The sequence below is a fragment of the Pipistrellus hanaki genome, assembly GCF_964339955.1.
Source record: "Pipistrellus hanaki genome assembly, chromosome: 1".
NCBI classification, from domain to species: domain Eukaryota; kingdom Metazoa; phylum Chordata; class Mammalia; order Chiroptera; family Vespertilionidae; genus Pipistrellus; species Pipistrellus hanaki.
In genome coordinates, this window is record NC_140503.1 from 128,143,814 (window position 1) to 128,170,416 (window position 26,603).

The 26,603-nt window shown below is 42.1% G+C and overlaps 3 protein-coding genes across 11 annotated transcripts in view; 1 reads left to right on the plus strand and 2 right to left on the minus strand.

The window, feature by feature from the left end:
- Positions 1-175: 175 nt before the first annotated feature.
- Positions 176-19,208, minus strand: ACBD7 (acyl-CoA binding domain containing 7). Its single transcript, XM_084869126.1, has 7 exons — positions 17,661-19,208; positions 13,217-13,515; positions 10,615-10,738; positions 10,078-10,487; positions 2,519-2,636; positions 2,353-2,415; positions 176-2,271 (listed from the first exon to the last, which is right to left on the minus strand). The coding sequence occupies exons 4-7, from the start codon at positions 10,294-10,296 to the stop codon at positions 2,198-2,200; spliced, it is 474 nt and encodes a 157-aa protein (XP_084725252.1). The 5' UTR covers positions 10,297-10,487; positions 10,615-10,738; positions 13,217-13,515; positions 17,661-19,208; the 3' UTR covers positions 176-2,197.
- Positions 15,154-20,163, plus strand: RPP38 (ribonuclease P/MRP subunit p38). 6 transcript variants are annotated; one of them, XM_084868928.1, is made up of 4 exons: positions 15,162-15,281; positions 15,938-16,080; positions 16,945-17,001; positions 19,215-20,163. In XM_084868928.1, exon 4 carries the CDS (start codon positions 19,230-19,232, stop codon positions 20,070-20,072), a length of 843 nt encoding a protein of 280 aa, XP_084725054.1. In that variant the 5' UTR covers positions 15,162-15,281; positions 15,938-16,080; positions 16,945-17,001; positions 19,215-19,229; the 3' UTR covers positions 20,073-20,163. The 6 variants fall into 6 exon arrangements, with proteins under 6 accessions (XP_084725052.1, XP_084725054.1, XP_084725055.1 ...); XM_084868927.1 differs by lacking the exon at positions 15,162-15,281 and adding an exon at positions 15,357-15,677; XM_084868926.1 differs by lacking the exon at positions 15,938-16,080 and having other exon boundaries at positions 15,154-15,281.
- Positions 20,164-20,263: 100 nt separating this feature from the next.
- NMT2 (N-myristoyltransferase 2) overlaps positions 20,264-26,603 on the minus strand; it is a 67,687-nt gene continuing 61,347 nt past the window's right edge. For all 4 annotated transcript variants that reach the window (XM_084868578.1, XM_084868576.1, XM_084868577.1 and 1 more), the window contains 3 exons: positions 24,924-25,091; positions 23,670-23,807; positions 20,264-23,243 (listed from right to left, as the gene is read on the minus strand). In XM_084868578.1, coding sequence (XP_084724704.1) covers positions 23,223-23,243; positions 23,670-23,807; positions 24,924-25,091 — 327 coding nt within the window. In that variant the 3' untranslated portion in view covers positions 20,264-23,222. The remainder of the gene's footprint in view (positions 23,244-23,669; positions 23,808-24,923; positions 25,092-26,603) is intronic.

The following is a 26,603-nucleotide window of genomic DNA, read 5'->3' on the forward strand; positions in this document are numbered from 1 at the left end:
ATGTTTTTTAGCAATTTTAAAATCAAATATAAAATCTTAATAAATAAATAAGATCAAAGGAAATTCACACAGGGGATATTTTTCAGAATTTACCAGTACTTTTTAAGAAAGTACAAATAATATAAAATGCATTATGGAGAAAGGGCTGTGAAGTGGAATTCACTTAATAATAAATTTGGGCTAAAAATGGCCTCAAGCAAATGATGTTAAATGTTTAGTACAGGCTGTGCTGTGCTTTACTCTCTGGTATATGACTTCCAGGGTTCCCTTACAGATGAACAGGTACTAAAGTAATTTAGATTCTTGATTATTAGTTTAAATAATTTTTAGTTATTATATTCCACAAATGGAAATCCCATAAGGGAGCCGATGCCAGGCTTTTGGGGTAAGCTTTCTCACCTGCCTCTCCTCCTGGGGAGGTGAGGTCCACATGGGAATAGCTCTGAGAGTTTTCAAGGCCTCCATTGGAAGGACCAGACCTTCACTGCTGATGTATTCTCACTGTTGGGTTTGAACGTTGACTCATCGTGTAAGACTTCTATCTTTAGGCAAAACTTACTAGAAATGAGAATCATTGTTAAACCCATAAATTTTTCAAATTAGAAATCAAGTTAGATTTATTGTTAATTAAACTTTTTACTTTAAGACAATTGTAGATTCACATGTGGTTGAAATAATATAGAAACAGTTTCTCCTCATACTAACATCCCACAAACATCTAGTGCAACATCACAACCAGGAAATTGTCATTTACATCATCCAGATACAGAGCATCCCTAGACCACAGGGTTCCTCCCACTGCCCTTTTAACAACACCTGTGCCCCACCTCCCTGGCAATCCCTGTTTGGCCTTTCAGGTCTGTATCAAGAATATTACAGAAATGGGGCAGTATGTAACCTTTAGGGATTGGCTGGCTTTTTTTTTTTTTTTTCTTTCCCCATTCCACATAATCCCCTAAAAATTCATCTATTGAATCTAGATTTTTTTTTTTTTGAAGTCATATGAAATCAATCTATTCCTCCAGTCATACCATACCAAACCTGAATTCTCATGCAGGCAATAAAGGTACACTGTTTCGGGTAGATTTGAAATCTCAAACATATTTTAGAACTATTAAAATGAGACTATCTTCATCCTAGCTGGGTGGCTACAGTTGGTTGGAGTCGTGTCCTGTAGACTAAAAGGTTGTGGGTTCCATTCCCGGTCAGCACACATTCCTAGATTGTGGGTTCGATCCCTGATTAGAGTGTGTACGGGAGGCAACAAATCTATATTTCTCTCACATTGATGTTTCTCTTTCTCTCTAAAAGTCAATAAACACATATCCTCAAATAAGCATTAAAAAGAAGAAACTATCTTTTTTTCAGAGAATCTGTGTACCAGCAAGAAAAACTGAGTATTGGGCCAATATATTTCAGACTCTACACTTTCACTCGGATAAAACTCAACATAAGAGGTATATTACCACTAGATAGTATATTTCAGGACTAGAATCAGGCCCGTGCCAGTGTTGATCCCAAGGCTGCATAGTGTAACAAAGGAATAGCTTTGTTATTGGTTCTTTCAAAGCCGTTGATTACATCACTGTAGAAAAACAGACAAGCCAAAAAAACAAACAATTGTTTCCAGCCAACGGCTCAGTGGTTGAGTGTCAACCTGTGAACTAGAAGGTCATGGTTGGATTCCCAGTCAGAGCACATGCCCAGGTTGTGGGCTCGATCCCCAGTGTGGGGAGTATAGGAGGCAGCCAATCAGTGATTCTCATCATTAATATTTCTGTCTCTCCCACTCCCTTCCTCTCAAAAATCAATAAAAATATATTTATTTTTTAAAAAGAACCAACAATTGTTAATGTTTTTGTGCACATACTACCAGAGCAATAATTTTTAAAAACAATGTTTAGAATCATCTCTTTATATTGATTAGTTTTTGACAGGCAATGAATCAGAAACCTAAATAAATTATTTTTAAGTGTAAAAAAACAAACAAACAAAAAAAAAACTCACCTGGTTTTTAGCAAGTAAAATTTCCTTAAATATACAGTTTAATCATACCTCTAATTAAAGATTATAATTCATGTTACTAGCAAAAATTTTCAACAGATGTAATGAGTTAACAGTGCATTTCTCCCCTAAATGTTAGGTCATGATACCATTACGAAGGCTTCAAAAGAAAAGTTTTCTCATACGCTGAATTCTAAATTCCATATTTTTCTATCAGCTCTTTTGCTTTAGAAATATAGGCATTCATGGCATCTTCCTTCGATAATCCTAGAAAGATACAAACAGATCATCTCACTAACAGAAGCACTGGGAAGTTAAGAAAGTTCACTGAATTTAAGAGTTAACAACCTTTTTGGAGGTTCCATGCTTCCCACTTAGCCTTGCCCTTTAAATCTAGCATTCCTGGACACTCTGCCAAAAGAAGAATAGACATATTTTCAGGTTTACTTTTTACTCTTAGCTTCTATAAACATTGATGGAAGTATATCACTATTTTAAAGAAGACAATAAATACCAATATTGATGTCTCCAATTACAGATTGTTTGTAGAGCCCATAAAGTTCTTTCAGTTCTTCATCTTCTGGCCTTGCTTTCAGCTTCTTCACGTCTTCTGCTGCCCTGTCAAAATCAGCCTAAAGCGAAGGAGAAGAGGCACAGAGTGCATTACCTGAGTGAATGCAGGCCCGTCTGTTTGGGGGCTTTCACCACCAAGCAGTGGGAACTCAGAGGAGCAGGAAAAGGAAGATGCAAATAGAAATACTACTATTGCTCTGGCTCGACCAGAATTATCATAACTAATTCATGGACCCACTCCAGGTACTTATGTGCTACATAGACAAAATATGGTGAAAAATATATAATTCTGGACACTGAAAATGTTCAACTTATCAATGTTTAAGAATTGAAGATGACACAGGTAAATGGGGGAAAAAAATCCTGTGTTTTTGGATTGGAAGAATTAATATTGTTAAAATGTCCATACTACCCCAAGCAACCAAGCAACCTACAGATTCAATACAATCCCTATCAAAGTCCAGTATCATTTTTCACAAAAATAGAAACAACAATCCTAAAATTTGTATGGAACCATAAAAACTCCAAATACCCAAGGCAATCTTGAGAAAGAAAATATCCAGCGGCATCATGCTTTCTGATTTTAAACTATAATATTATACAAAACTGTATTAGAGCAGTAGGATACTGGCATAAAAACAGGCACCTAGGTCAATAGGATGGAGAGCCCAGAAAGAAGCTTATGCATATATGGTCAATTTGATTTACAACAAATAAGCCAGTCTCTTCAACAAATGGTGTTGGGAAAACCACATGCAAATGAATGAACCTGGACCACTATCTAACACTGTACACAGAAATCAACTCAAAATGGGTCAAAGACTTGAATGTAAAACTTGAAAATATGTTTTATTGATTTTTTACAGAGAGGAAGGGAGAGGGATAGAGAGCTAGAAACACTGATGTCAGAGAAACATCGATGAGCTGCCTCCTGCACACCCCCTACTGGGGATGTGCCCGCAACCAAGGTACATGCCCTTGACCAGAATCAAACCTGGGACCCCTTAGTCCACTGACCGACGCTCTATCCATTGAGCCAAACCGGTTTTGGAAAAATATTTATTTTTTTAAAAAAGGAGTGTTAACATCTACTAGTATTCCATGGAATTCTATGCAGAAGTAAAAAAGAAGGCTTTCTTACCCTTTGAGACAGCCTGGAGGGGGCTGGAGAGTATTATGCTAAATGAAATAAGCCAGTCAGAGAAAGATAAATATCATACGTGGAATTTAAAGAACAAAGTAAACTGATGAACAAAATAGATCCAAAGACACAGAAGCATGGAACAGACTGGAATCTCAGAGGAAAGGCAGGGGTAGTGGGTGGGTGGGAAGAGATTAACCAAAGAACTTATATGCATATATACATAATGCATGGGCACAGACAATAGTGTGGTGAAGGCCTGAGGTGAGGAGCAGAGCAAGCTAGAAAGGGGTCAGTGGGCTGGGGGGTGGGGTGGGGAGAGGACATCTGTTATACTTTAAATAAAGATGAATAAGAAAAAACAACCACAATGAGATATCACTTCACATCTGTCACAATGGCTTTTGTCAAAAAGATCTATATATATAAAGAGCCAGGGGCGTAATGACCGAAGGCTCAACAGAACGCCAGACTGCGCATGCAGCAGGGGAGTGGGCTGAACTGCTGACCTCTGAGAGAGAGAGAGGCAGGGCTGATCAGCAGCAACCAGCTGCTGGCGAGGTCTGGAGAGAGAAGCCAAGCCTCTCTCTCTCTCCTAGAGGTCAGCAGTTCAGCTTGCTTGCCAGCAGCCTGAGGTGGCTGCTGATCAGCTGCCTCTGTGATCAGGCCAGAGATAGACCCAGAGATGCTGATTGGCATAGAAACTGACCAATCAAAACCAAATCTGGGTGAACTGCAAGGAGCTAATGACTGCCTAGGAGGTGAAGCTTTTGATGCTGAATGGCATAAAATCAACCAATCAGAAGCAAATCTGGGTGAACTGGGAAGGCAGAACCTAAGGTGGGGGCTGAGGAGGGGTTTTTAGGGCAACAGCTGTTTGGTGTAAGGTGTAAGAAAGCGGTTCAGTTTTTAATGACTGGTTTGGCAGTATACTGCATATGGCTGGCTATCAGTCCAGATATAGGATTATGTGTTTTTGTCTGCCAAGACCTCTCCTCCTGCTGAAAAGGCTCCCCTCCCCCCCATTTAAGCAATCCTATCCTATATAATGTATCTATATTATTTGTACTCGTTTAATGGACTAGGTAGTTTCTGAGGGCAGTATTTCTGCTTTCATTGTCTTTTTGCAGTTCTGATTGGGTGTGTTTTGCTTCCTTATATTCCAGGTCACTGATTTGATTATTGGCTTTAACTTTACTGTTGATTCCCTGTAAATTATTCTTCATTTCAGTTAGTGTAGCCTTAATTTCTTACTGGTCATTTTTTATGCTGTTGAGGTTCTCACTAACTTCATTTAGCATCCTTATAAGCAGTGTTTTGAACTCTGCATCAAGTAGATTAGTTGTTACCATTTTGTTTGGCTCTTTTTCTGGAGTTTTGCACTGTTCTTTCATTTGGGACATGTTTCTTTATCTCCTCATTTTGGCAGCCCCCCTGTGTTTGTTTCTACACATTAGGTAGAGCTGCTATGTCTTCCAGGAGGTGCAGGCCAAGATCATCTGCCACCTGTATTCTGCTCTGGACCACCTGGCATGAACTACAAAGTGATCTGCAGGTGGCTGCTACTTGTGCTGGGCTTGGAGGTGATCAGGAAAGGCCACACTGTGAACCAAGGCTGGCTGCTGCTAGTGCTGGGCTTGGGGCCACTTAATGAGAGGTATTGGGCACACTGATGCTAAATGCTTCTTGTTTTATAGATTTTCCCCCCCAGAAGAATCTGAAGCATGAGTTGCAACAAGCCATTCATATGGAAAAGCCACTGGAAAAACAGCTTGGGTAGTCCTGAAAGTTGGGTGGAGCAGAGCCTCAGGAAATCATCAGGGCAAACTATATGAGCCAGGTTGATGGAGTCTCAGATATGGTTCACACCTGCAGGCTCTGTAGGGTGAAAGCTCATCAAAGGAACAATGGGCTCTACTAGTACTTCTGTCTGGAAAAAAGATGTCCTTCCAGTTCTCACTGTGATGCTAGACAATTCAGTTCCTTCCCATATGTCCCTTTTGAGCTGCTGCCCCAGTGCTGAAGCTCAGAGGGAGTAGGAGTAAGTCTCTGTGAGGGCCCTTTAAGAGAATTGCCTGGGATTCCAGCATCCCTCTGTTTCCCTCAGTCTCCATCTCCCTGATTTTTGCAGTCAGAAGTTATAAGGACTTCTCTTCCTGGCACTGAAACTCTGAGCTGGGAGCTTGGAGTGGGATTGGGCCCCTTGCTCCTCAAGGGGACCTCAGCAGCAGAGATATCCCTCCCAATTTTTATCTGCCATAGGGTAGTGTGGGACCAGCCCTCACATCTTTGCCCCTCCTACCAGTCTCTATGTGCTTCTTCTTTAATTCCCTAGTTGTAGGACTTCCATTCAGCCAGATTACAGGCAGTTCTGAATAATGATTGTTGTGTAGTTTAAATTCTGATGTAGCTGTGGAAGGAGGCAAGTGTTTACCTAAGCCACCATCTTTTTTTTTTTTTTAGTTGATTTTAGAGAGACTAGGAGAGGGAGAGAAAGATAGGAACATTAATGATGAGAGAGAATCATTGACTGGCTGCCTCCTGCATGCCCCCTACTGGGGATCAAGCACACAACCCAGTCATGTGCCCCGATTGGGAATCGAACCATGACCTCCTGGTTCATAGTTCAATGCTCAACCACTGAGCCACACCGGCTGGGCTAAGTTTCCCATTCTATTTTTTTTAATAGACTATATTTTACCTAATGTTATTTATTTTAAACGTGGGATAAATAGTAATTGTTGAGTATCAAACAAGACAGTCTCAGTGAGGCATTCTACCCCCATCCTGCATTTTCTTTCTCCAAACCCAGAGCTCCCTTTTGATACAAAGAACCAAATGCCTGGTAGAGAAAGAAGATAGCCCCACTGTAATTTCAGAACTCCAGTGATCTCAGCAGAGCTGCTAGATAAAATTTCTATCCAGCACCAAAGACAGGACATTAGCACAACTGGACAGTTGTTTTGTAACAAACAAAAATCCCTTACAAATGGGAGACCAGAGTCTCCAACCTCAATAACCTTGAAAATGATCCCATTTATCCCAGGAATCTGAGAACCATGGATGCATGTGACAAGGGACAAACCCCTGCCTCATCTTCCTGAATGCTTTTAAGAAATTGTCAGCTCCATTATACATAACATCATGGTTAAGAACACAGACTCGAACTGGACTTGAGTGGTTTGAATCTAAGCTTCACCACTTCAGAGCTGTGTGACCTTGGGCAAGTTATTTAACCCCTCTGTTTCTTCATCAGGAATATGGGCCAATAACACCACCTATCTACAAAGTTGTTAGGCAGATTTAAACAAGTTAGCACAAGTAAAATATTTAAAATAGTGCCTGGCACATAGTGAGTGGTCAGTAAATTTTAACTACTATTATTTTTATTACAAGACGCTTTGAGGAAAAATAAACTAGTCCTAGAAAAAAAAAAAACTGAAAAAAAGTATTCACAATGAAGCAAGACATGAAAAATACTTTAAAAAAATAATTTAACAAAGAATACAAAACCGTTTTTCCTATACTCACTTTGTAAGTAATATGGGAAAAAATAAAGACTAGAAAGAAATATAATAAAACATGTAAAAATTACCTTTGATTATTGGTAAGTTTTCTGTGTGTATGTGGTTTTTTAATACTTTCTATACCTTCCAAATCTTCTATAATGTGCATGTATTGTGTCTATAATTAGGACAAAATAAAAAAAGCTACATTAATGGTGGGGCTTCCTAAGGGCAAGGCAGGGCAGGGCTATTCAGAGAGGCCTGGGCTCTTCCCCGTCGGGCTTACCAGGAGTCTCCGTGTCCTGTTGTGGAGTTTCACGCCCTTTTCCAGTAACAGCAGCTCAGTTGCTTTTGGCAAGCCAAGCCTTGATTAGAATTCTAAGGCTCGGCACCTGCCTTCTCGGAAGAAGTTTCCGGAAAACTGTTCTTCATATTCTGGACAGGCTAATGAACATCTCAGACCCTCTCCACAGAGGAGTTGAGCCCCTGACACAGTCTCACAGGCAGTGTCAGGGGTCCTTGCCCCTCCTTCCTCCCCAGGCAGAGAAACCCATTCCAGAGCAGGGCCCAGGATCGTTCTCTTTCCAGCACGCCCTTCCCTGGCACCCTGACTCGGTACCGTCCTGCTCTACGGTGCGGCTCCCATGTGCCCTCCTCTCTGAGGACCTTCCCATCCAGCCATGCTGAGCCCTCGTGCAAGGAGCACTGCGAGAGACACGCTGCCATGGGATTCCGCGCGCACCGAGGCTCCTCTGAGACTCAGCTTTTGCTGGGAAAAATAAAAAGATCCTATCAATCTCAAGCAGGGAGGTGTTAGGATTAAATACAATTAAGAATGTAAATGTTTTTATTTTATTCTATTGATTCTGCCTGCCAGGGCTCCTCACATGTAACATACTATTTAACACACGTATTGGCGAGGCAGCCAGGGATGAACAGGGCAGCCAGCTCTCAAGGAGCTCAGGGACTCCTGGGAGATGAGCAGGTAATAATGAATTATACATATAAAGAGGTAATATGCTAATTTGTCCCTTAAGATGTCTCAGGCTCGACCCGTCTGTGGGTGGGGACGGGGACAGGGACTTTCCCCCCCAGCGCTAATGTCAGGCTGCCTGTGTGTGTCCTCGCCCAGTGCTGAGGTGAAGCTGCCTGCCTGCATCCCTGGCGAGGGATGTGACACTGCCTGAGTGAGTTCCTGTTCAGCGATGCCTGACGCTGGGCGGGGTGGGGGGAAGGGGATGGGGAGGAGAGGCAGGCAGGGGGACCCGCACCCAGCGGGGCTTGATGGGAGACCTCAGGCCACACACACACACACCCCACAAGGCTTGACAGGGGACCTCAGGCCGCGCCCCCGCCCTGGCACCAGGCCAGGAGACCGCGTGTGTTCCCTGCCCGGAGGGGCTTGTAGGGGTGGGGCCTGCCGGGTCTGGGTCTCACCCAATGGGGGTGGGGCCAGCTGGGTCTGGGTCTCCTGCATTTTCTTAGTGTTTGCGGGTGATGGGAGGGGGTCTTGACTCTAGGTCCTGCGGTCCCAGACTCTGACAGGAGGGAGATTTTATATAGATTTTTACTAATTTCCTTTCATCTCTGACACTTCTGTTATAGAGAAAGGGCAAATAGCAATGTTAAAATATTTCTTCTAATTAATAGAAGAAATGTGCACGAATTTCATGCGCTAGGCCATTAGTCATGTGATATTTGGGTGCTCTGGGAACAAAGAGGAGGGAACAGCAGTAGGGATAGGAGAATCCTTCCCAGAGGAGACAGAGCTGAACTGAGCTGGAGGTCAGCGCTTGTGGGATGGTCTGGAACAGGGAGGGGTTCCAGGCAGCATGGACAGCAATTATTAGGGCTCAACATGAAAGCTGGGTGGGACTGTAATGCTTGTTCCCTCATAGATCCACAATAGAGGGCAGACATAAATATTCATCTTGGTAGCAAGAGCCGGGCCTTACAGAGTGTTGGCAAGTGGTACAGCCTGTGTGCTCCTCATTGAGTAAATGACTATGTGAGTGGCTATGAGATGGGCGGGCATGGTGCAGGTGCAGAGGTCTCGTCCTCCTCTCTCAGGGGCACCACCGCCAGCCTGGCCTCCCGGGCCAGGTACCAGGACTCCTCCAGGGCGCCGATGAGGAGGAGGCGCCCCCGGGGCCTCAGCAGCGTGGTGATGTGGCCCAGGGCCCGCTGGAAGCTGGCAAGGTCAGGGCTCACTGCCTCCAGGCACATACATGTGCACATACATATTTCTGGCATACATGTGTAAGTAGCTGTTAAGTCAGCAGTGATCACTTCAGTGAGGCTTTTTAAATTTACTTTATATCTGCTCTTTTTCCATCCTGAGCATATATATATATATATTTCACATATCGGAAAAACAGTATTGTTAAATTGAAATTTTACAGAATTGCCCAAGAGAACCCTTGTTTGTACTAAAAGCAAAGGGGCTCGAGCGAGACCCCAAACGTCCTCGCCTCCACGTCCAGGAAGGAGGCAGGACAGGGCCACGCTGTCCTCCCTCCCGGATACTCCTGCCCCCATCCCCCGCATCCACCCTCCCTGGGGCTGGTGCCTACCTTGCCTTTAACCAGTCCCTGGGGGTCACAGGAGTTGCCATAGGGAGCCCCAGCTCCTCATCGAAAGAACCCGAGGGCGCCGGTGTGGTCTCCACGGCAGTAAGCGGGCGCAGGCGAAGGGGTGGGAGCGTCTTCGGGATCAGCCGGCAGCAGCGGCCCAAAGCGCCGAGACCGAGATGCACCGCCGCCACGGGGGCGTCCTGACCCCCCACCCGACCCCCCTGAGCACTACCCTCTGTGGAGCTGTCCCCCCGCGCGGCCTGCCCACCCCCTGGCTCACCTGCAGGGACATGGTGATGCACTCACAGCTGCTGCACCCGGAGGCCCGTTCCGGGAGCCCAGTGCCTCGGATGTTTAAAGGGCAGCGCGGCCCAAACCGGTTTGGCTCAGTGGATAGAGCGTCGGTCTGCGGACTGAAAGGTCCCAGGTTCGATTCCGGCCAAGGGCATGTACGTTGGTTGTTGGCACAAGAGGCAGCTGGTCGATGTTTCTCTCTCATCGACGTTTCTAGCTATCTCTCTCCCTTCCTCTCTGTAAAAAAATCATTTTTAAAGGGCAGCGGGGCCCCGCCCCGGGCTCCCATTGGCCGTGGGTCCTGGGGGCGGGGCCGGGAGGGGCGCCGCGCTGTGTCCTTCTGCCTCCCGGCCGCGCTGGTCTCTGGAGGGTGGGCAGCTGCGAGTGCGGCTGCACCTGGAAAAGCGAAAGGAGGGGATTTAAATGCGTTCTTCTCCACTCTGGGCGCGCTGCCCGGTTCTTCCTCACGAGGCTGATGGCCTCACGAGGCTGCTGGCAGGAAACCCAGCGAGGCCTCACTTACCTCCGTCCTCCCCATGATGCCTGGAAGCCTGGACGGTAGACAGCGTTTGCTCAGACCTTTCACGTCTCCCCAGCCGCCTCTTAGACACACTTCATCAGGAGTGGAAAAGGCTGGTAGTTGGGGTCTTTTCGTTGAAAAGCAAAAACACATTCTGAGCACTGCTGCAACCACGCTAACAGCTTTCACAGGCACAAGACTACAGCCTGACCGCATTTTTTTTTTTTTTTTGGCGGGGGGGGTGGGGGGTGGGGGGTGGGGGGGGGCATTGTCACACTGACTGCAGACACATAGAATGGGATTGTGATCCACATTGATTAAATTTTCAAAGAACTGGGACCGCATTTCTCCGTCATTTGAGGAGTTGATTGACAGCTCTTCCTTTAAACAGGAACACTGTGCAGCGAGGTGACAGGAAGAATCCACAAAAGCAGGGTCAAGAAAGTTACTGATTTGAAACATCTAAGGATACAACGAAGTCTAACAATGTAAGGGACAGAGAAGAAAAGCCTCAACATATTTTAGCTTGTTTTTGCACAAAATGACATTTTAAAAATATTTGCTACCTTTTCATGTAAATCCCTTGATTTGTAATTTTCTCCTTGAAAATATTTTCACAGTGATATCGGTTGAATTTCCAAGTAAAGAACAAAAAGCAAATGTCAGAAAAACTTAGTGGACACGATTTTTGTATTTTTATTTTCTAAATTCCTGGGTGATGGGCAATACACGCTTGATTCAAAGGCAAGCTCCCTCTGTGGGGAGAGCCCGTCGGCGCATCAGCAGGGAGATCTGCAGTGAGGGCCGTCTGTGTCTGTGCAAAGGAGGCGTTGGGGCTTTATAGCCATGTTAAGAAACCAGGAGAAATGGAGAGAGAAAAGGTACTTCTGCTCTGTTTTATTCTCTAATTTAATGTTCTTTTTTTTTTTTTTAAAAAAAATATATCTTATTGATTTTGTACAGAGAGGAAGGGAGAGAGATAGAAAGTTAGAAACATCGATGAGAGAGAGTCACCGATCAGCTGCCTCTTGCACACCCCCTACAGGGGATATGCCCGCAAACAAGGTACATGCCCTTGACTGGAATCGAACCCGGGCCCCTTCAGTTCCCAAGCCGACGCTCTATCCATTGAGCCAAACCGATCTCGGCTAATTTAATGTTCTTTTAAGACTATTTTCAAAGCACATTCTTCTCTTGAGTTGCCATTTCTGGACAGAATGCCAGAGCCATGGGTGTCTTGTCTCCAGGAGCACAAAGGAAGGAAGAAAATAGAAATATTGATGCCCTCTGTCCAGTGATAATAGTATAGTAGGGACAGTAGAAACAGCTTTCTGGAACCCTTAGGGGGTGAGTCAATTTGGACAGAAAATAAATTATTTTTTCTTTACTATTTTATTAAATATTAATTATAAATCAACATATACATCTATATAGTAAAATCACAATATGCTAAGTGTCTGGTCATCTATTCAACCAAAGAGTAACATACTAATGATATGCTAAGGCAGCTCAACTGCTGGTGATGATAAGCACTGACCACCAGGGGGCAGATGCTCTGACTGGTATGTTAGCTTGCTGCTGGGGTCTGGCCAATCCAGACTGAGCGAGATGGGCCAGACATTCCCTGGAGCCTCCCCACTACCCACCCCCATTGTCCTCCCCAGCTGGCCAACCTCCCACATTCCTTCCTGAGGGATTCCAAACGTGCACCGGTGGGATCCCTCAGCCTGGCCGGTGCCCTCTCGCAATCCGGGACTCCTTGGGGGGTGTCAGAGAGCCAGTTTCAGCCCAATCCCACAGGCCAGGCCTAGGGACCGCACTGGTACATGAATTCATGTTGCTGCTGCTCTGAATAGGTTGGACTGTGAGGATACTCAGGTAACATTACATAATTATAAAGACCTGAAAATTTTAGAGGGGAGACCCAACTTGCTTTGGACAGTGGCCCAAAGCTAGACAGTGTTTCCAGAGCAGGTTAGAGAGGTTTAGTGTCAAGGCCAGAAAAGAGTCATTTCAGTAAAACTTAGTTCCAACAACAGGTACAAAGCAGGGCAGGTTTCCAGCACACAGGCAAGACAAGCATGGCTGGATATAGCAGCTGAATATTGTGAAACACCTGAGCTAATTCCTAAAGAGATTATTCTTTCTATCTTATCTATTCTTTGACCAAGATAGAACCATTTTATTTATTTATTTTTCAATTACAGTTAGGACAATTTTTGGTCCTTTTAAAAATTTATTTTTTAACCTTTAGTTTCTTTTTTTATAAGGTATTTTATGTGTACATATCTTATCATTGCCACCCCCCACTCCACTCCCATACATGCCCTCACCCCCCAGTGTTTTGCATCCATTGGTTATGCTTATATGCAAGTATACAAGTCCTTCGGTTGATCTCTTATCTCCCCCACCTCTCCCTAATCTTCCTGCTGTAATTTGACAGTTTGATGCTTTACTGCCTATCTTTTTTGTTCATCATTTTATAATGTTCTTTAGAGCCTTTAGTTTCAATAATAATGTGTAACCAGGACTGAATTAAAGTACATAGGGCTTATAATTTTGTCTCCACTCTGCTCTTTTGATTATAATATTGCATGTGTCTCACCTATTAACATCCAATTAATGTATTCTGCAACTGAGCTCCAGAAAACAGTTATGTCTTCCTCCTGGGGAAGCCACTGCTCCCCACCTGGAATCCATCTCCTATTTTGTCAACAACCCTACTTCTGCTTAGATATGGAGCCAAAGATGCTCAGGGAATGTGGGTCCATCTTCAGGAGAAAAATCATAGTTGGCCTAAGTCGTTCTTACTTGACTCATTCACCTCTGCAGTGACTGGTTTAGGCATGGGCTGTCCAATAAGCCACGAAGGGAAGTACATTTGGACTTCTTTGGTTCTTTTTTCTGGTAAAAAGAAAGAAATTCATGAGGCAAAACTTACTGCTTATACAAGGTGATTGTGTAGCATGTGCTGATTGAGGGTAAATGCCAACATTCTGAGGATGGCAAATGGAAATATAGAAAGCCCTTGGGATTTTGATGAACTGCTGCGAAGCCAAATGAGCCAGCTCTGGAAAACCTCCAGACTTCTGTGACAGATAATAACCCCTATTGAATGACCACTTTCAGTAGGATGCTTTGAAAGCATCATCATCCCTCCAGCTGGATGGAAATACATGCACCCTTAGACTATATTTAACACAGGTGGCACATGTGGGTGTGAAGAAGCACAGTCTATGCAACGAAGTGTTCCCCACTTTCCTTTTTGGCAAGTAGGGTCTTTACTGTGCTCCAGCCCAAGGCTTCCTGTCAAGTGAGGGGCTGACCATGTCTGGGACCACAGACAAGTACTGTCAGTGTATATGGTAAAATACACATAATATAAAGTTTATTATTTTAACCATTATTAAATGTGCAACCCAGGGGAATTAAATACATTCACAATACTGTTTTACCACCACATCTATCTACTTGCAAAACTTTTTCATCTTCCCCCACAAAATCTCTATATCCATTAAATAATAGTTTCCCATCCCCTCTTCCTCTCAGTCCTGGTAACTTCTTCTTCTTCTTCTTTTTTTTTTTTTTTAAATATATTTTATTGATTTTGCACAGAGAGGAAGGGAGAGAGATAGAGAGTTAGAAACATCGATGAGAGTCATCGATCAACTGCCTCTTGCACACCCGCTACTGGGGATATGCCCGCAACCAAGGTACATGCCCTTGACCGAAATCGAACCCGGGACCTTTCAGTCCCCAAGCCAACGCTCTATCCATTGAGCCAAACCGGTTTCGGCAGTCCCGGTAACTTGTATTCTACTTTCTGTCAGTATGAATTTGCCTATTCTTGGTAGCTCATATAAGTTTTTAATCATACAATATTTGTCATTTTGTGACTGACTTATTTATCTTTGCATAATGTTTTTCAAGATTCATCCATGTTTATAGAATGTGTCAGTACGACATTCTTATATTTATGGCTGAATAATGTCCCGCTGTGTGTATATATCACATTTTGTTCATCCATTCACCTATCGGTGCTTTGAGTTGTTTCCACCTTTTAGCTATTGTGGATAATGTTACTATGAGCACTGGCATATAAGTATCTGTCCAGTGCCAGCTTTCAATTCTTTTGGATATACAGGAGTGAGCAAAAGTAGGCATGTTTTTTCCCCCTCAAATCACCCTCATCTCCCATTTATCTTTCTTTGTGTGTGTGCCACTCCCTCCTGGGTCCTCTATCTTGATTTTTATGGAGCTGGGGATTCCCACAGGGATACCGTGAAGATGAGGGCACAGGGCCGGGGTTGAGTGTGGCCGCCTTTAGGCAAGCCAGATACAGAAAAGCGGGGAGAGACAGAGGGCTGCAACTGCCGGGCGCTGAAAAGTAGAAACTGGGCCAGAAGGAGAGGGTAGCAGGTGAGAAGACCAACCTTCCAGAGACTATTGGCGTCAGACAGGCTCCCAGATGAGGGAGTCAAGCACTTAGCAGCAGGTTACCATGGCAACCGTGAGATCTCGCGAGACAAGCATCGCGCCTGCGCAGTGCTGTGGCAGGGCCCCCAGGAGCCTCCCATCCCCACCAGACTTCCTAACTCCATGTTTTTACAGCCTGGTCCGCCCTCCGTACCCCTTCGGCCGCGGGTGGCTGTGAGCCGACATTTCCTGTTGTAAGTGAGATAACGCGGAACGGTGTAGAGTGATTCAGTGAGCATTTGGAAGGCGGAGCGGGGAGGGCGAGGGCTGTGCGCACGCGCACGGCGGCTCACGCGGAGCCGGCGCCGCCGCGCTCGGGAGAGGGAGCGGGCTCCCCGGGCCGAGTCGGGGCTGGGACTCGGGGGGTGCGGGCTGGAAGGCACGCAGGGTCTCCAGGGCTTGCCCTTGGCCCCGCCTCCCCCGCCTGGCCGCCCTGCCCAGGCTGTCCCGGCCTCGGGCTTGGCTCCCGCTCCGTGCTCGGCCCGGTGTTGAGTGTCTTGGGTACGAGAACTGTAAGATAAAGCCTCCCTCTGGCCTTACAGTATCCACAGCCTGGGAGTGGAGCCGGACCACAAAATAACCACAATCGGGTATGCTAAGTGGTAAAGTCCTGCAGGCTCTAGGCACCTGGGGAGGGGTTAACTCTGGGCCTGGCCTTCCCTCCTCCGCAGGATCTAGAAGCCGGGAGGCCTCCCCGCGGCCATCCTCTGCTTGGCTCTTGATCACTATGTTTGGTAGATTTCACCTCTTAGCTCTTAATTAGCACGTATTTCTGCCCATCCCCGCTGCAGCTGCTCATCTGCAGGCCACCATCATTTATTTATTTTAAATATATTTTTATTGTTTTCAGAGAGGAAGAGACAGAGAAACATCAATGATGAGAGAATCACTGATGGGCTGCCTCCTGCACACCCCTCACTGGGGATGGGCCCACATCCCGGAGAAGGAGCCCTTCAGTCCGCTGGCCGGCACTCTGACCGCTGAGCCAGCCAGGTGGGGCCCACCATCATTTTTCACTAGGACTTCTCCGGGAGCCTCTTTACTGCTTCCAGTCTTGGCAAAAGACCCTTATACACCCCAGTCCACAAAGGTCTTTCTGCAGTGCTTGTCTGGTCCTGCCACTCCTCTGCTTTAAGGAGACAGAGCGCTTCCCACTGTAAGGCCTTCGAGGACCTTCACCGTCTGGTCCTTGCCCACCTTTCCTAGTATCTCACTCCTCTCTCTAGCATCTGCCCGTGACATTTACTTATCTCCTTTAATGCTGTTCCTTGGACACGTACCTGGTACTCCCTTTGGTAGGCCTTCTTCAGGTATTTAGTCAAAGGGTCACTTCTTCCAGGAGGCCCTTCAACTTCTGTTTCCTTAGAATCCTGCTGTTCCCTGATCTGAATGTCTTACTGTATTATCTGCTGATATGTCTTCCTCATAGATTGTAAGCTCAGTGAGGCCAGTGACTGTTTTTCTGTACTATTAATTACTGTGGGTAATCCAGAAGTACTTGAAGTAAAAAAAGGGGGCTGTCAGGCAGAGGAAATAATGTGCATAAAGACATGGAGAGGAGAAGCTGATGACCTCATTAAGTAGCATGTGGTCCAGTGGCGGGATATAATGTGTGATGGGGCACAGAGAGAAAGGTTGGTGGGGAGATGGGGCCAGTGTGTGTGTGTGGAGGGGGCCTTAAAGAGTTTGCACTTGATCCTATAGAGGCAGTAGAAGCCTCCAGTTAGCTCCATAGGCACCTCACAAGGGCTTTGCATTTTTCTCCTCCAAAGCTGTTCTCTTTACCAGTGAGTCGTTCTGCATTATAGGGCATTAAGATTCTGCTTATCTAAACTTGGTTCTCATCTCCCCCACCAGATTCTGAAGACAGAAGGAGTTAATGCATATCTTGCTGTCTCTCCAGAGCACGTGTCTGTAAGTATTTATTCTGTTTCAATGTTGATACATTAACTTACTTGCAGTTGGGCAGGAGCTCTGTTAGATCATTTTTGTCTTCCTTGTCTTCCTGTCCACCTCCAACCTGCTACCAGCATAGGATCTGAATGAGCTACTTCCCAGTTCTCTGAGCTTGAGTGGAGCATGTAGGGAATGGGGGTAGAGGCGGGCTGTGCAGTGTGGTTGGTTTGAAGACTGCAGATAGTCTCTAGCAGTGGACATGATACTGATATGAATGAGATCTGGCCACTCACCCCATGGAACTGTGGAGACCAGGAAGAGGTCAGGAGACCATTTTTAGAGCTATCCAATGTGGATAGGTCTCCTGTCCTACATCTGTGGTTCCTAATTACAGTTCTGTATTATGTTCTCCCAGCCAACTTTTTACAAGTCCAAATGTATCAGCTTTATTCTCAAACTCCAATTGAGTAGACTGAGTGCAAGGACCAACCATCTCTGTTTTAAAGGCCACAGATTATTTTTGAACTGCAGCCAGGATTGGGAGAGCATGAAATTTAGATTTGGAAACCAGCTGTGACTTCAAGCAAGGTGTTTGACCTGAGTCTGTTTCCTCATCCACATGCTGGGCAGTTATACAGGCAATTTGTGAGACTCAAGTTAACACATGGAGAAAGTACCTTAAAATTCTGACATTCCAGACACTTGCTTGTCAACATCAGTAGACAGCCCAGTAAGTAGGAGTTCAATTGGAGAGGACTTAATTCTTAGTCCTGCACGGAGTGTTTCAGGGAGGGCAGGCCTCAGTGGTATAAATGAGGGAATATCTGGAATGAGAAAATCTGGTTACCTGAAAGTAGGGAATAGTTCCAAACTCCAGATGTCTCCACAGCTGGCTTCACTTCCTTGAGTTTTGCCACGTGGATCCCTAAGGTTGTTACCTGAGCTCCAGAAAGAATGTGAGGAAGAAAACTGAGTGAAGAGAAAGGAGAAGGAGAAACACGATATACTCCCTAGTGGTTTTTTTGTTTTGTTTTGTTTATTGATTTCAAAGGGAGAGATAGAAACCTTGATGAGAGAAAAATTAATATTGACCGCTGCCTCTTACAGGACCCCTGCTGAGGATTGAACAGGAGACCTCTTGGTGTATGGGTCGATGCTCAACCACTGGGCCACACTGGCTGGGCTAGACTAGTGTTTTATAACATTTCCCCAATAAGGCTCCTTCTGGTTATTTTTCCCTAATGGATTAGTATCTTTAAATTTCAGTACAAAATCTTGCTAGTTTTCATCAAATTGCCAGCTGGAGGAGGAGTTGGCTTGGAATAACTGTAGGAAGGGCGACTGTCTACCTGCATGTGTATCAAATGTTTAGGGAGAATATACAAGAAGCTCAGAGTCCAGGGAGGAAGACTTAATAAGAGGCATAAAATGAAAGTATCATTTGAATTTTTAATCATGTGCACATGTTACTATTGCAGTTGTTTAAAAAAATCCTATGTAGTTAATCATAAATGGCAGAAGCTTTCAGGGCCCTCACAGATTGTGAACTCCAAGGGGACTTATGTGGGTGGATGTGGGGACTTGTTCACACTGAACCCCAGGGCCTAGAACACTGCCTGCACATTTGGAGGTGCTTAGTGAATATTTGCTGAGTGGATGAATGGAAACCTAACTAGAGAGGAATTTACAGAATGGTAACAAATCTATGAGATTCATATCATACAGCCATTAAGAGGATAACCGTTAATTCTGAACAAGAACATTTTTTATTGATTTTTAAATAATATTTTTATTGATTTTTACTGAGAGGAAGTTGGGAGAGAGAAACATCCATGTGAAAGCGAAACATTGATTGGCTGCCTCCTGCATACCCCCTTCTGAGGATTGAGCCCACAACCCTTGGTGCATGGCACAGTACCCAAGCAATTGAGCCACACGGGTCTGGGCAACATGAAACATTTTTAATAAACTAAATAAATAGAAGTTCACTGTGATTGCAATAATGCAAAACATTCATATATGGCCTACATATGAATAAAAATAAAGTCATGGAAAAAATGGGGAAAATAAATTACTGAATCTTAAAGGCGAGGTCAAGTGTATGGTCACATAATTGGTCCTCTATAATTAGGCCTGCTGTAGCCTGTAAAGAATCAGAACAAGTATAACCAGGATATTCTTAAGACCTGCACTGCTAGTTAACAGTTTTCCTTTGTTGTTTTGCTTCTCAGTGAAAGATTTTTATAATGGCTGCAGCTCCTCAGGCACCAGCGAGGGGCTCGGTTCGGAAGACAAGACCTTTAACTGTGAAGACATCATTGAACAACCCGTATACTATCTGCTGGAGTGCTCTGGATCGAGAGGATTTGCACTTCATCTTACAGATACTTGAAGACAGATTTAAATCAATTGGACTTGAGAAAATTGAGAATAAGAAAAGAAGTAAAAAGCAGTTTTTTAAAAAAGGCAGAGACAAATGTAGCATAGATGTTCATATGAGTGAGGATCTGAAGGAGAAAAAAACAGAAGATAACGAACAAGTATCAGGGTGGACTTCTGTCCATGTGAGGAAGCAGCTTGCCATTGGTGTTAATGAAGTCACCAGGGCTCTGGAAAGGAACGAACTGCTTTTGGTTCTAGTGTGTAAGTCAGTCAAGCCTGCGATCATCACCTCACACCTGATTCAGTTAAGTTTAAGCAGAACGGTTCCTGCTTGTCAGGTTCCCCGTCTCAGTGAGAGAATTGCGCCTGTCATTGGCTTAAGATGTGTCCTGGCTTTGGGATTCAAAAAGAACACCACTGACTTTGTCAATGAAGTGAAAGCTATAATCCCCAGAGTACCCACTTTAAATGTACCATGGCTCCAAGACAGACTTGAAGACTCCAGGGAAAGTTCAGAGTCCGAATCTTTGGAAAGCCAAGGCAAAGAGATTTGGGACACTTCCTTTGAAGACCTCTCTAAACATAAGAGAAAGTTCACTGAAGGTCAGCTGGCTGCAGTGCTACAACCCCTTAAAATAAAGAAACTGATTCCAAACCCTAATAAAAAAAGGAAACCACCCAAAAGTAAAAAAATTACTTCGAAGTAATCATGTATAAACTTAACACTTCATACAATTGGAAAATGACACCTTGTAAAAGGAACCTTGAAGCTAATAAACTGAATTACTTTTACATAGATTTGTGGAAGTTTGTTTGGTAAATGTTCCTTTCAAATGCGTAAGACTTTTTAGATAGCACATATATGCTGAAGCTTAAAAAACACTAAATGCAGGAAATATTAAGAAGTATGCATATCAAAGGTTTATTGACACTAATGTCCATGCTTGTATAGATTCACTTTTTTAAAGTTGGTACAATGCTTGTGAGCAAAAACATCTGTATCCTATAGCACTTAACATCTTTCTCTCAAACTTGGAAATTGTATCACAGAAAACATGGTTCAAATTGGTAGAGTAGATGAAACTGGATTGCAGATACACGATCAGTTTTAAAGGAAAGATACTAAATGCTAAGCAATACAACTGTCTTCAGAAACAATACATCAGGTTTTTATTTCCTTCTATTTTACTTTCTTTGGGTAGGTCTAAGCATTGGCTTGGGAAAAGGCTTGACATCTATAGGAAAAGCAGGTTAAGGTCTTTTGACTAGAATTCACCCCTTTACATGGTTAACATTTCCTTGAAATTTAAAAATGTATAAAAAATGATGGTAATTAGGTGAAATGAGGCAGGAAGAAAATAAAAAAATGGAGCTTGGATTCTCAGAGGCAGGTCTGTACAATGATGGCATCCTTCATGTTAGGAAATGGAGCATAATCAGTACTCTATGGTTATGACAGTGTCTGCTACCTACAGTGTGTTTGGAAAAGTGACTTTTTCTAATTTAAGGGGAAGAGTGGCCAGAGTTTATTTTCAGCTTTAATTCGGTTTGATGCATGAATTATGCCTTCTCCACTCATTTAAATTTTACTGAATACTATTGTGGCAAAAAAAAAAAAAAAAAAAATCCCTTAAGAAATTGAGTGTTTTTATTATTGACAAAGAATGCAGGACAAATGTAGGTCTCTTGAATATGTAAAATACTACACTACACTGAAATTTCTAATAGTTACTTAAACACAGCAGTTTTACTGATTATTTTTAAATATTCATTGATAATCTTAAATTATAGAGGCAAATGTGCTATTTTTAAATGAGAAAAAAGATTTCTATAAAATTGAAATTTTAGCCCGTGACAAAATTTTCGACTGATAATTCTGCAATTATTTGAAATGCAGAATTTTCTCTTTGTATGACTTTGCTATAAAAATGAATGGAACATAATTCCCAACTGTGCCTTGGCTTCAAATTAAGTTAAAATCTCATTTATTTAATTCTGGTATCTCAAAAAAAGTTTCAGTGAATTGGTTCAGTTTTGCTTCTTGAAGAAAAACTTCATTTATTACTATTCTTCTCTTAAGGAAGAATAGTAATACCATTGGGTTGAGTCATCTTAAGTAAGAACTCTTCCCTCCGTCTTCTAGAAAGTAATAAAGAGTTATCTAAGTACACTCTACTGAGGTGCCCAGGCGCGCCCTCTACCGGTAGTCTCAAAGATACCACAAGCCCTGGGTTGGCCTGTTGGTTAATGGCAAGCTGCAGAAAGTAGCTTCCAGCTCCTTAATGTAAATCAGGATCAACAATTTTTCTTTCAGGGCCAGATAGCATATACGGTATGTTAGGCTTTTTGGTTCATACAATCTCTATTGAAACAAATCAAGTCTGTCTTTTCTAGCATGAAGCAGCCACAGGCAGTATATAAGTGAATGGGGTTGGCTGTGTTCCAATAAATGTTATGGATGCTGAAATTTGAAATTCATACAATTTTCATGTCTAAAATGTTACTATTTTCCTCTAACCACTCAAAAATGTAAATACCATCCTTAGCTTAGGGTGTACAAAAACATATGATGGGCTGGATTAGGGTGATGGGCCATACTTGCTAGCCCCTGCCTGGTATAAGACTGGTTTCATTTGACTACTTATAACATGGAGAAAAAAAACCATCATATTGTTGAAAATAATTAAATTTTCTGGACAGAACAGCCTAGGCACTGGAAGAGGGAAGGCAGAAAAAGTAACTACTTCGTGGAATGAGTCAAGGCCAGTTTATATGGCCTCATTTAGCATCTTTTTTCTCCTTGGACTATTGGCAATATATATATATATATATAATACACTGTGAAACTTGTTTTTTAAAATTCTAGTTAAAAACACCATCAGTAACAAAAGTATGAATACTTATTTACAAATAAGACATTTTCTATTAGCATGACAGCTTTCATGATAAATTAAAGTCAGCATTAAGGAATTTGTGCAATTTTGCATAAGTAATAAAAATATTCAAACTATCAATATCCTGATAGCATTAATAAATTCCACTGGGCAGTTCCTTTGACTTTAGCACTTATATTTTCTTTTCCTCACATATCCTTGCTGTTCCTGAAAAGAAACAAGTTTGTGCAGCAGCAGCAAAATCTAGTTAGTCATGGGTGCATATTACAGAGAGCACATTTCATGTTTGCACAAAACTTTGCTTTTGAGCCCATCCACCCACCTGTTGAATATTAAAGTACAAATTTTTGTTTATTGATTTGGCAACTTTGCTTCTGGAGAAATAAATGTCACCAGTACATTTTTATCTTGCTCTACACACAAACACCCACCACTCATCATTGAGTTGTGGAAGTGCGATTTCAGAAATGTCTCCAATGACAGCATGGAAGGTGATAGGAGGAAAAATTTCCCAATTGGATCCTTTATTCTGTTACATGGACAAAAAGACCATCACTTGATAAACAGAAATGCAGCAGTTTATCTCCACACATTAGCAAAGATTTTCTTACCCACTCTGACTTCAGTTCTGTCCATAAAAAAAAAGTCCCTTTCTAGAGAATGGAAAAACACCTTTAAGAGACGGTCAAAAGTTTGAAAATTAGAGGAATGTGCTCTTTGTACCCTTTCATCCCTCTTTCAAATGGGTAAACAGTGAAAAAAAGGAAGAATGTTCACATTCTAGCTAGACATATGTAGTATTGGTCACATACGGATGTTTTTCATCTTTTCCAATTATTACTGACTGCATCGATTTCACTTAGGTTGTGCTTTTATTCTTTGGATTGACAGTTCCAGGAATCATTAAATAGAATATTAACAAATGATGGATGATATCAGAGTTCTAGGAATGGAAACATCCATCTATTGTAATACAAGTCCAACCTAAAGTAAGGGAAGAAATGGAATAGTAAGAACAGGTAAGCAAAAGAGAAATCTATAATAATCTATAATAATAAAAGCATAATATGCTAATCAGACCGAACGTCCTTCTGGACAAACTTCCAGATAAAGCCGGGACTGTGAGGGAAGTCCGGGTCTCGGGTGCCTGCCGGTGGCCAGAGGGAAGCCAGGTCCCAGGTGCCAGGGGGAAGCCTGGGTCCCAAGGGTGAGAGGGAAGCCGGTGCCAGCAGACAGGGAAAGGGAGGCCTACTCTTGCACAAATTTCGTGCATTGGGCCTCAAGTTATACTGTAGTACAATAGAACTGTATTTTTTTAAAGCTACTAAAAAAATTAATAATTCTAAAGGAAGTATGGAATTTCCTAGATAAATGTATTAAGTTTATAAAGCATATATCAACTTTTCTTACCTTTTCAGAATCTGTTCCTGGACACCTCCAATTGTACAAGTAATACTGTAAGTTACCATCTCCTATTCCAAACTTGAGTTTTTCCAAGAATGTCTTATTTTCCATCAAATCTAGTGCATTGAATACATCAAATCCTTTCTGCCAATGTAAAAAGGATTGAAAATTTCAAAAGACTAGAGTGTTTTCTGTATTATTTCAGCATAACATTGAATTCTTATAATAACCTGAATATGCACTTATAATAAGATTCAATGTCTGTAACATATATAATATAGGTTAAGAATTGAGTTATATATAACTAGCAGTGAATCTACCTTACATAACTAGCAGTGAATCTGATGAAGTCAGCTATCCAGCAATGCTGAATTAAAAACAGTGTACCAGCTAACAGTGAGATAAAAAAATCTATTGAAAGTTCAGAAAATATTTGTTCCTGTTTTAGAAGGAACAGTCACCTAGATGGCTCCATCTCCAGAACTGGTCTAATTTAAATTGCAGCAATAATTTAAATTGTCCTAACTATGACACTGAATAAATAAAAATATGTATATATAATATAAGGCATATTTTGAATTTAATTCCTTTCATTTTAAAGTCCTTTAATTTTGCCCTAACTGGTTTGGGTTAGTGGATAGAGTGTCAGCCTGCAGACTAAGGGTTCCAGATTTCATTCCAGTCAAGGGCATATACCCCGGTTGTGGGCACATCTCCATTGGGGGGGAGGGGTGTGCTAGAGGCAGCTGATCGATGATTCTAACTCTCTATTCCTCTCCCTCTCTGGTAAAAAAAAATCAATAAAATATATTGAAAATAATAAGTCCTTTAATTTTAACAATAATCCCCTTTAAAAATAAAGTCCCTTTAATTTTAAAATTCAGAGACCATTTATTTAAATAAAAAAACTGATTGATGCTAACTATTCACTACAAAGCAAACTTGTATTTCCTTTTATCATGGGATCATGTATTAATTTTATATTTCTTATGGGTTTTATGTACTCTTATGTAAATGTTTAAAGTATCTACTTTATACAAAATGACTTTTTGGTTAAGTAGCAATAGAATTATTGATGAAAATAGCCACTGAGGTTTTACAAGAAACTTATCAAAATTCTTTCTATGACTAATGATCAAAAGTAATAAACAAAGATTCAAATTAATTCCTCCTTTGTGAAAGAAAATACAGTAAGATGCTTTATGTACATTGACACACATATTTGGAAAAACACAGGATAAAAAGGAATGAATTGCTTACCAATTTAGCTATAATGAGCGCATCATTCATGAGGTCTAACAGGGGCGTCTCTGTGTGAATGTTGTAGAAGGAGTAGGCAGCCTTGAGGCTCTTATGAGCAGGGTGGTGCATGACTGTGGAGGGGAGTGTGTAGAAGCTCAGGAAGTCAGTAAGTTTACCACTGGAGTTCTAAAGAACAAAGGTAGCATCAAGTAAATACCTTCTATTATCCATGCATTTAAGCTAACTTTTTTGATTTTTGACTTACTTTCTGTTAGAATAAAAGCAACAAGTCATACTTCTCCCTCAGCAGTCTGATATGGAGCCTTATAGAATATGTTCTGTAGAGGTCGAGAAGCGTTTGGGGTTGTAACTTAGGCTAAATGCTAATTAATGATTTGCATAAATATCTTAACCAGTAGAAAGTTTTAAAAGGAAAGCTTTCCTTGGGATGATTAGAGTCTCTCCAGACTTATGGAAAAGTAATCAAAATAAAATAATTGCTTTTACAGAACTAAGAGTGTTAAGGATTAGTTGCTGCCTTTTCCAGCTAACAGACACCATATAATTTAACATCTTCTTGGCACAAGGGGAGAATTTTATTAGCTTAAAGCAAAGTTGGATAGAGTTTGGGATCTGTTTTTAGAAGCTTATGGAAGGTACTGGTAGTATACCAAATATACATATATAACAGAAAATCTAAAGCTATCAAAAATTAAAAGGGATATAATAGTGATATTTATTTCATTATCATTGGTATACTCTTTAATACAAGAAATTAGCTGGTGTCATTTGGGTTGTTTTAAGAGCTGTGGTAACCTATGCAGTTTGCATATAATTCAAATGAAATGTTTGAATTACACAGCTGAGGAGGCTAGTTCACATGCATGCTATTGCTAGTATTTCTTTAAGCAGAAAAGACATTTCTATAGGGATGGAATTTCTCATCTTTGAGTTTTTCTGATTTATTAAACCATGTTTTAGACATCAAGAAGTTAGGGATATTAAGCTATTCTCTATTGTGTTGTATTAGCAGCTCAGTATTAGAGATGAATTAGAGACCTAAACTATCAGCGTTAATAAATATAGGCAGTCCTCGGGTTACATTAGACTCAATGTATGTCGTTTCGTGGTTATTTCGCCATCTCCCATTTATTTAAAAAAAAAAAGGTCTGTCATTTCAACATATGTACATATGTATGTGCTTTATGTTTATTATTTATTTACCATAAGTAAAGGTCAGGAATTATTATCTTTCTTTTACATTTGTTTTACTGTTTCACTTCATTACTGCTGTGTATGTGCTCCATGTGAGTGACGTAGGTGCTTATGTAGGTGGGTTCTTACGGCGAAAATCGCGTCATGTCGCGCCTAGGAACGGATCTCCGAAGTAACCCGAGGATCTACTGTATTTTCAACTTAAAAAGTAATTTAACAGAAAAAAAAAATTAAAAACCTTAATAGATGGCCTTAACAGTAGAGTGGAGATGACAGAGGACAGAACCACTGAACTTGAAGAATTCAGTAGAATAAATCCAATCTGAACAAAAAAAGAGAAAACAGACTAAAAAACCCCCCCAAAAAATGAATTAAGTCTCAGGGATCTGTGGGACAGTAACAAAAGATCCAGCATTCATATCATTGAAATCCCAGAAGGAAAGGAGAAAGTGTGGAGCTGAAAGAGTATTTGAAGAAATAATT